The 10,222-nt window shown below is 40.2% G+C and overlaps 1 protein-coding gene across 1 annotated transcript; it reads left to right on the top strand.

Annotated features, from left to right (window-relative positions):
• Nucleotides 1–645: 645 nt before the first annotated feature.
• LOC139755132 (uncharacterized) lies at nt 646–9,696 on the top strand. The gene is made up of 3 exons (XM_071673271.1): nt 646–764; nt 2,536–3,250; nt 9,185–9,696. Coding segments are annotated over exons 1-3 (780 nt in total). The 5' UTR covers nt 646–763; the 3' UTR covers nt 9,249–9,696.
• Nucleotides 9,697–10,222: the final 526 nt, after the last annotated feature.

The raw sequence follows: 10,222 nt of genomic DNA, 5'->3' as shown, positions 1-10,222 counted from the left end.
CGACGTCAGTTGAGAGAGTGTTGTACTGGGGCAGTCATGAGGAGTTGCTTGACCACGTCACTTGCAGAGGAAGATCAGAGTGATCAGACTAGGTCACTCTTGAGGAGGTTGTTGTACTGGACAAGTCTTACTTCTCCTGCTACTTCCTGACTGACTGCTGGTGTTATTGCAGCTGATGACAGATAAATCCTCCTGTGCTCGTGTGTGTTTCTTGAACTAAAGTTGCCATTATTCCAGACCTCTCTTGTCAGCTCTCGTAGTGTAGATGGTCGAGCTTATAAACGTGCCATCTTCTTATGATGAACCTTTTACCAAAGATGGAATCTTTCTGACCTCCCCGAGAACCTAGGAAGAAATGGTTTCCCCACACCTGATATCGACGTATGGAAACTTTTTTGTTTATATTCAACCTTGTCTAACTTTGGAATTTTTTTAGTTGCTGATGGTTCGATGGAGAACTTTACATATGTGTTGGGTTTTGATGTTGCATGTGAATATAGATATCTTTCTTGATAGAAATAATACATTCTAAAATCTTTTCATATATGTTATTCTCTGCATTAGTATTTGTATCTTTTATCCAAGAATATATTATATAAACACTTCAAGAGAGTCAGGTTTTCATCATAACATTCAACAATCATAGTCAAGGTCGTTCTGTCAACCGCCAGAGACGAGAGGTATATAAGAGAGGTGAGGCGAGCAGAGGATCAGTGGGAGTAAGACTTTGTAGCAACTGTCTTAGCTAGACTCATCAGCAACAAGTAAGTCAAGCACACGACTGGTCTCCATATGACAACCGCTTAACTTGAATCAGTATGACACAACCAGAGATTGTTGATATAGAATCATAGGTCTCAGAGAAAGTTCAAATAGTTTGTGTGTGTGTGTGTGTGTGTGTGTGTGTGTGTGTGTGTGTGTGTGTGTGTGTGTGTGTGTGTGTGTGTGTGTGTGTGTGTGTGTGTGTGTATGTGTGTGTGTGTGTGTGTGTGTGTGTGTGTGTGTGTGTGTGTGTGTGTGTAAACATACACCATGTCCATGCCCAACACTGGCTCTTGTCATGAGAGCCCGTTTTTGAGATGCTCTTACTGGCACAGGGCAAGTACGTGTTTGTAAATGTAACGGGTTGTTACAGGGGGATGAGCGTGTTGTATAACACGTGATGATATAGTAGCTGCAGATCAAACAATGAACATATCTCGTTTATTGATTGAGGAAAAAGTTTTGTGAGTTGACGAATCTGGAAGGGGATTGTTGGAGAGCTGTTGAGGGTGTGGTGAGGAGCCAGGGCTGGGCACGGACATGGTGCACCTATACACACACACACACACACACACACACACACACACACACACACACACACACACACAGGCCTCTATGATGTATAGGTTAGGTTGACTGATCATGAATCAGTAGAGGGTAACCCGGGATCGGACCCGCACGGGTTGGAATCCTAGGCGGCAACTGGCCCACCCAGGTGCTCATCCTTCCCCTCGGGGATGGTTGATGAGTACTTGCTTGGCTTCGACTGCGGTGTGAGGCTACGTGCTTATATACATGGGAGCAGACCTGGTGTACATATATGGGAGCAGACCTGGTGTACATATATGGGAGCAGACTTGGTGTACATATATAGGAGCAGACCTGGTGTACATATATGGGAGCAGACTTGGTGTACATATATAGGAGCAGACCTGGTGTACATATATGGGAGCAGACCTGTGTGTACATATATATATAAAGGTTAAGAAGAAGGGGATCAAGAGTAAAACTCACTCCTCGTCATACACAATCAGTGACGACAACATGATAAATGCACAGAGATCATTCGAAATCTCACTCATATGATTAACAGATTAATTACTGAATATATGTTTTATTTATGGTCATTGACTGCTGACTGGTAGTTTTAACAGAAATCCTTCCATACATAGACAAGTACAATATTCTAAGCTATTCTGAATATAGAAAAATAAAGTATATGAAGTAGATTTAGGAAATTAACATTATGGCCCAAATCACCAGTCTATATTCTGATATTTCCATAATGTTTGATTTGCTTGAACCTCAAGCCATATTCCATATCTTTTATGTATGTTACTTGATATCATGCCTTTCAACAGTTAAAAGTTATAACACAAGTAAATGTAACCCACAAGACAAACATACAGGTTGGTTGATTGGATGTATAACTTTAGACCTAAAACTGCTAGGATTGCTAAGAGAGTCAACCTAAAGTTAGAAACACCAACCATCTCATCTTGAACAGCTGATGGCCATAAACGCTCATATCATATATTTGACCATATACATTTTCGATTCTAACCAGAGGACTTGATTACTTATATACAGAAGTATGTCATACAAGTACAAAATATTGTAGGCACATAAGCACATCCAACAATAAGTCTGGCCATTAACATTAAACTTTATATCATCTGATAAGCATATTGTAATCTAACTTAAGTTTATTAGAATATATATTTACCTTGTACGTACGAGTTCAGTAAGATGAGTTGGTTTTCCCTGGTACAGTGAGGGTGTTGCTGCTGCTGCTACTGGTTGGGGTGCTGGTGACCGAGGCTTCCTTTGGTCTAGGACTGCGACCCTACCAGAGTCTCTACCAGTATCCCTACAAGAGTCTCTACCGGTATCCCTACCAGAGTCTCTACCGGTATCCCTACCAGAGTCTCTACCAGTATCCCTACAAGAGTCTCTACCGGTATCCCTACCAGAGTCTCTACCAGTATCCCTACAAGAGTCTCTACCGGTATCCCTACCAGGGTCTCTACCAGTCGCCCTTCCAGAGTCTCTACCAGTATCCTTATCGGAATCTCTATCGGAATGCCTACCGGTATAACTACCAGTATCCCTACCGGTACAACTACCGGTATCCCTACAAGAGTCTCTACCGGTCTCCCTTAAAGAGTCTCTACCAGTATCCCTACCAGAGTCTCTACCGGTATCCCTACCGGTACAACTACCGGTATCCCTACAAGAGTCTCTACCAGTCGCCCTTCCAGAGTCTCTACCAGTATCCTTATCGGAACGCCTACCGGTATAACTACCAGTATCCTTACCGGTACAACTACCAGTATCCCTACCGGTACAACTACCAGTATCCCTACCGGTACAACTACCAGTATCCCTACCGGTACAACTACCAGTATCCCTACCGGTACAACTACCAGTATCCCTACCGGTACAACTACCAGTATCCCTACCGGTACAACTACCAGTATCCGTACAAGTGAGTTATATTGAATTTCTCGGACTAACAGAGACGCCCGCCTCAACCATAAGCAGTCTACATTCTACTCTTCACCCCACATATTACTTTTCCTTTCTGTCTTATTCCAACTTTATCATATGTTTCTTATTCCATCTTTATCATATGTTTCTTATTCCATCTTCATCATGCGTTTCTTATTCCAACTTTATCATATGTTTCTTATTCCATCTTTATCATATGTTTCTTATTCCATCTTTATCATATGTTTCTTATTCCATCTTCATCATGCGTTTCTTATTCCATCTTTATCATGTGTTTCTTATTCCATCTTTATCATGTGTTTCTTATTCCATCTTTATCATGTGTTTCTTATTCCATCTTTATCATATGTTTCTTATTCCATCTTTATCATATGTTTCTTATTCCATCTTCATCATGCGTTTCTTATTCCATCTTTATCACGTGTTTCTTATTCCATCTTTATCATGTGTTTCTTATTCCATCTTTATCATATGTTTCTTATTCCATCTTTATCATATGTTTCTTATTCCATCTTTATCATATGTTTCTTATTCCATCTTCATCATGCGTTTCTTATTCCATCTTTATCATATGTTTCTTATTCCATCTTCATCATGCGTTTCTTATTCCATCTTTATCATATGTTTTTTATTCCATCTTCATCATGTGTTTCTTATTCCATCTTTATCACGTGTTTCTTATTCCATCTTTATCATGTGTTTCTTATTCCATCTTTATCATATGTTTCTTATTCCATCTTTATCATATGTTTCTTATTCCATCTTCATCATGCGTTTCTTATTCCATCTTTATCATGTGTTTCTTATTCCATCTTTATCATGTGTTTCTTATTCCATCTTTATCACGTGTTTCTTATTCCATCTTCATCATGCGTTTCTTATTCCATCTTTATCATATGTTTCTTATTCCATCTTCATCATGCGTTTCTTATTCCATCTTTATCATGTGTTTCTTATTCCATCTTTATCACGTGTTTCTTATTCCATCTTTATCATGTGTTTCTTATTCCATCTTTATCACGTGTTTCTTATTCCATCTTTATCATGTGTTTCTTATTCCATCTTTATCATATGTTTCTTATTCCATCTTCATCATGCGTTTCTTATTCCATCTTTATCATATGTTTCTTATTCCATCTTTATCATATGTTTCTTATTCCATCTTTATCATATGTTTCTTATTCCATCTTCATCATGCGTTTCTTATTCCATCTTTATCATGTGTTTCTTATTCCATCTTTATCATATGTTTCTTATTCCATCTTCATCATACGTTTCTTATTCCATCTTTATCATGTGTTTCTTATTCCATCTTTATCATATGTTTCTTATTCCATCTTTATCATAAGTTTCTTATTCCATCTTCATCATGCGTTTCTTATTCCATCTTTATCATATGTTTCTTATTCCATCTTTATCATATGTTTCTTATTCCATCTTTATCATGTGTTTCTTATTCCATCTTTATCATGTGTTTCTTATTCCGTCTTTATCATGTGTTTCTTATTCCATCTTTATCATGTGTTTCTTATTCCATCTTTATCATGTGTTTCTTATTCCATCTTCATCATGCGTTTCTTATTCCATCTTTATCATGTGTTTCTTATTCCATCTTTATCATGTGTTTCTTATTCCATCTTTATCATGTGTTTCTTATTCCATCTTTATCATATGTTTCTTATTCCATCTTTATCATGTGTTTCTTGTTCCATCTTTATCATATGTTTCTTATTCCATCTTTATCACGTGTTTCTTATTCCATCTTTATCATATGTTTCTTATTCCATCTTTATCACGTGTTTCTTATTCCATCTTTATCATATGTTTCTTATTCCATCTTCATCATGCGTTTCTTATTCCGTCTTTATCATGTGTTTCTTACTCCATCCTTATCATGCGTTTCTTATTTCACCTTTATCATGTGTTTCTTATTCCATCTTTATCACGTGTTTCTTATTCCATCTTTATCATGTGTTTCATATTTCATCTTTATCATGCGTCTCTTGTTTCACCTTTATCATGCGTTTCTTATTCCATCTTTATCATGTCTTTCTTATTCCATCTTTATCATGTATTTCTTATTGCATCTTTATCATGTGTTTCTTATTCCATCTTTATCATGCGTTTCTTATTGCATCTTTATCATGTGTTTCTTATTCCATCTTTATTGTGCGTTTCTTACTCCATCTTTATCGTGCGTTTCTTACTCCATCTTTATCGTGCGTTTCTTATCCCATTTTTATCTGTCATTTGTGATCCGATGAAGAGGAACGTGTTTTCTCTTAACTGATATACAAGTGGGATGTCCAATCAGAAATGTGATGGAAAGCTTGAGGACGATGTAAATACATTTGTTCTTAGATCTTCTGAAGCATTCTCTCTCTCTCTCTCTCTCTCTCTCTCTCTCTCTCTCTCTCTCTCTCTCTCTCTCTCTCTCTCTCTCTCTCTCTGGGCAGATTAGAAAGGGTAGTGAGTGGTGGGATGACGAAGTAAAGTTGTTAGTGGAAGAGAAAAGAGAGGCGTTTATACAATACTTACAAGGAAGTTGTGCAAATAACTGTGAAATGTATAAGAGAAAGCGGCAAGAGGTCAAGAGGAAGGTGCAAGTGTTACAAAAGAGGGTAGATGAGAGTTTGGGTGAGAGAGTATCATTAAACATTAGGGAGAATAAATAGACCAAAACACCCTACATATACCACTTTGTCATCAAGCACATTCTACAAAACTTCAAAATACTCACTCCATCTCCTTCTCACTTCGTCACTACCTATTATCACTTCCTCCCTTGTCCTCCCTCACCGATGCTCCCATTTGTTCTCTTGACTTTCGCACGTTATAGAGAAGGAGAAGCGGGAGACCAAATTGGAGGTGGAAGGATGGAGCGAAAAAGATTTTGAGCAGGCGGTACCTAAACATTTTCGCCCCTCTCTCTAAAACTCTTGCATTCACCTCCCTAACCATCCCATCCGTAAACAAATTAAACAACTATAGGGACATCACCCACCACTACCGCAAACCGAACTTCAATGGGATTCAATCACTCACCTCTCTTCCTACTCGTACACATGCCTTACATCCTCGGTAAAAACTTTTCTCATCTTCTCGCAGCTTACCTCCCACGCCATATACTCTTAAAACCTTTGTGCCTTCCACAAAGCATCTCTATCAACCATGTCATATGCCTTCTTCAGATCCATAAATGCTACATAAAAGTCCATCTGTTTTTCTAAGTATTTCTCAAATACATTATTCAAAGCAAACACCTGATCCACACAACCTCTACCATTACTGAAACCACACTGCTGTTCCCCAGTCTGATGCTATGTACATGCCTTCACCCTCTCAATCAATATCCACCCATACAGTTTCCAGGAATACTCAACAAACGTATGCCTTTGTAGTCTGAACACTCACCTTTATCCCCTTTGCCTTTGTACAATGGTACTATGCATTCCGCCAGTCCTTAGGCACTTTATTATGATCATTACATACACTGAACAACCTTAACCCATCAACAATACAGTCACCCCCTTCTCTTTATAGATTCCACTGCAATACCTTCCAAACCCGCCACCTTCCCGGATTTCATCTTCCGCAAAACTTTCACTATCTCCTCTCTCTCAACCAAACCATTCTCCTTGACTCTCTCACTTCGAACACCACTCCGACCAGAACACCCTACATCTGCCACTGTATCATCAAACACATTCAACATACCTTCAAAATACTTACTCTATCTCCTTCTCACTTCGTTACTACCTGTTATCACATCCCCTCTCGCCCCCTTCAACGATGTTCCCATTTGTTACTTACCTCCTTCCAAATCATCTTTTTATTCTCCGTAAAGTTTAATGATTCTCTCTCAACGCAACTCTCATATGCACTCTTTTTCAACCCTTGCACCTTCCGCTTGACCTCCTGCCGCTTTCTTTCATCCATCTCCCTTCTATTTGCACTCCTTCCTTCTAAGTGTCGTCCAAATGCCTCTCTTTTTTCTTTCACTAACAACATTACTTATTCATCACACCACTCACAACCCTTTCTTATCTGCCTACCTCCCACCTTTCTCAGGCCACATACATCTCCTGCACATGCCATCGTTGCATCCCTAAATATATCCCACTCCTCACACATTCCCCTCACTTCATTTGCTCTCACTTTTTGCCATTCTACACTCCAGCTTTCCTAGTACTCCCTCATACAAGTCTCTTTTAAAAGCTCATTTACTCTCACCACTCTCTTCTCCCCAGCATTCTCTCTTCTTTTTTTGAGAACCTCTACAAATTTTCACTTTCGCCTCCACAAGATAATGATCAGACATCCCACCAGCTGCCTCTCTCAGCACATTAACATCCAAAAGTCTCTCTTTTACACGCCTGTCAATTAACACGTAATTCAATAACGCCTTTTGACCATTTCTCCTACTCATACATGTTTACTTATATATATATATATTGGGGAAGAGCAGTGTGGTTTCAGAAGTGGTAGAGGATGTGTGGATCAGGTGTTTGCTTTGAAGAATGTAGGTGAGAAATACTTAGAAAAGCAAATGGATTTGTATTTAGCATTTATGTATCTGGAGAAGGCATATGATAGAGTTGATAGAGATGCTCTGTGGAAGGTATTAAGAATATATGGTGTGGGAGGCAAGTTGTTAGAAGCAGTGAAAAGTTTTTATCGAGGATGTAAGGCATGTGTACGTGTAGGAAGAGAGGAAAGTGATTGGTTCTCAGTGAATGTAGATTTGCGGCAGGGGTGTGTGATGTCTCCATGGTTGTTTAATTTGTTTATGGATGGGGTTGTTAGGGAGGTGAATGCAAGAGTTTTGGAAAGAGGGGCAAGTATGAAGTCTGTTGGGGATGAGAGAGCTTGGGAAGTGAGTCAGTTGTTGTTCGCTGATGATACAGCGCTGGTGGCTGATTCATGTGAGAAACTGCAGAAGCTGGTGACTGAGTTTCGTAAAGTGTGTGAAAGAAGAAAGCTAAGAGTAAATGTGAATAAGAGCAAGGTTATTAGGTACAGTAGGGTTGAGGGTCAATTCAATTGGGAGGTGAGTTTGAATGGAGAAAAACTGGAGGAAGTGAAGTGTTTTAGATATCTGGGAGTGGATCTGGCAGCGGATGGAACCATGGAAGCGGAAGTGGATCATAGGGTGGGGGAGGGGGCGAAAATTCTGGGGGCCTTGAAGAATGTGTGGAAGTCGAGGACATTATCTCGGAAAGCAAAAATGGGTATGTTTGAAGGAATAGTGGTTCCAACAATGTTGTATGGTTGCGAGGCGTGGGCTATGGATAGAGTTGTGCGCAGGAGGATGGATGTGCTGGAAATGAGATGTTTGAGGACAATGTGTGGTGTGAGGTGGTTTGATCGAGTGAGTAACGTAAGGGTAAGAGAGATGTGTGGCAATAAAAAGAGCGTGGTTGAGAGAGCAGAAGAGGGTGTTTTGAAGTGGTTTGGGCACATGGAGAGAATGAGTGAGGAAAGATTGACCAAGAGGATATATGTGTCGGAGGTTGAGGGAACGAGGAGAAGAGGGAGACCAAATTGGAGGTGGAAAGATGGAGTGAAAAAGATTTTGTGTGATCGGGGCCTGAACATGCAGGAGGGTGAAAGGAGGGCAAGGAATAGAGTGAATTGGAGCGATGTGGTATACCGGGGTTGACGTGCTGTCAGTGGATTGAATCAAGGCATGTGAAGCGTCTGGGGTAAGCCATGGAAAGCTGTGTAGGTATGTATAGTTGCGTGTGTGGACGTATGTATATAAATGTGTATGGGGGGGGTTGGGCCATTTCTTTCGTCTGTTTCCTTGCGCTACCTCGCAAACGCGGGAGACAGCGACAAAGTATAAAACAAAAAAAAAAATATATACGCGTGTCTAAAGATAAGTAACGATCATTATTTTCACCTCCAGGAAGCTGATTGGAAAGACGTTTAATTGGCCATATCAATCTCCAGTACTGAGCAGTTTCTTCTGACGTTATCCTCCTCATCATCCACACATGTGACCACAGGGATTAGATGATGGCCTTATCTACAGAAAATGGAAGCTGGGATATTGTCATATGTGGAACACGTGGAGAACCGTGGTACTGATGTTGACAACCGAGAATGGAAGAAACTCACAGTCCCACATCACATGAAAGACCAGCATCATCACACACAACAAACAATCAGGATGACCACAGAAAACGTGTGACTGGGACCACTAAACAGAAAAGACTGAGACACAATAAACATTGACCTGTGTCTGCTGATAGTGACGTAAGGTCACTAACACTTCACGTTACAAAGGCTGGGAGAGTAGTTAAGGACATGTCGTTCTCAATTACTGTAATTTACATATCACTGAAAACTAACCTTGTTAGAAATGACTTACATCCGAGCACCGGTTTTGTTAACATTCAATAAACATCAAAAAAATAACTCTCCATAATTTTCCAAGGGAAAGCAAAAATGGGTATGTTTGAAGGAATAGTAGTTCCAACAATGTTGTATGGTTGCGAGGCGTGGGCTATGGATAGAGTTGTGCGCAGGAGGATGGATGTGCTGGAAATGAGATGTTTGAGGACAATGTGTGGTGTGAGGTGGTTTGATCGAGTAAGTAACGTAAGGGTAAGAGAGATGTGTGGAAATAAAAAGAGCGTGGTTGAGAGAGCAGAAGAGGGTGTTTTGAAATGGTTTGGGCACATGGAGAGAATGAGTGAGGAAAGATTGACCAAGAGGATATATGTGTCGGAGGTGGAGGGAACGAGGAGAAGAGGGAGACCAAATTGGAGGTGGAAAGATGGAGTGAAAAGGATTTTGTGTGATCGGGGCCTGAACATGCAGGAGGGTGAAAGGAGGGCAAGGAATAGAGTGAATTGGAGCGATGTGGTATACAGGGGTTGACGTGCTGTCAGTGGATTGAATCAAGGCATGTGAAGCGTCCGGGGTAAACCATGGAAAGCTG

This window comes from Panulirus ornatus, chromosome 18 (genome assembly GCF_036320965.1).
Source record: "Panulirus ornatus isolate Po-2019 chromosome 18, ASM3632096v1, whole genome shotgun sequence".
Taxonomy (NCBI): Eukaryota; Metazoa; Arthropoda; class Malacostraca; order Decapoda; family Palinuridae; genus Panulirus; species Panulirus ornatus.
This window is presented reverse-complemented; position numbering and strand designations above follow the sequence as displayed.

Excerpts from the sequence above, each read along its gene's own strand:
- LOC139755132 (XM_071673271.1), top strand. Across the intron at positions 3,251-9,184 it reads AACTACCAGTATCCGTACAA|GAAGCTGATTGGAAAGACGT; the intron begins GTGAGTTATATT and ends TTTCACCTCCAG.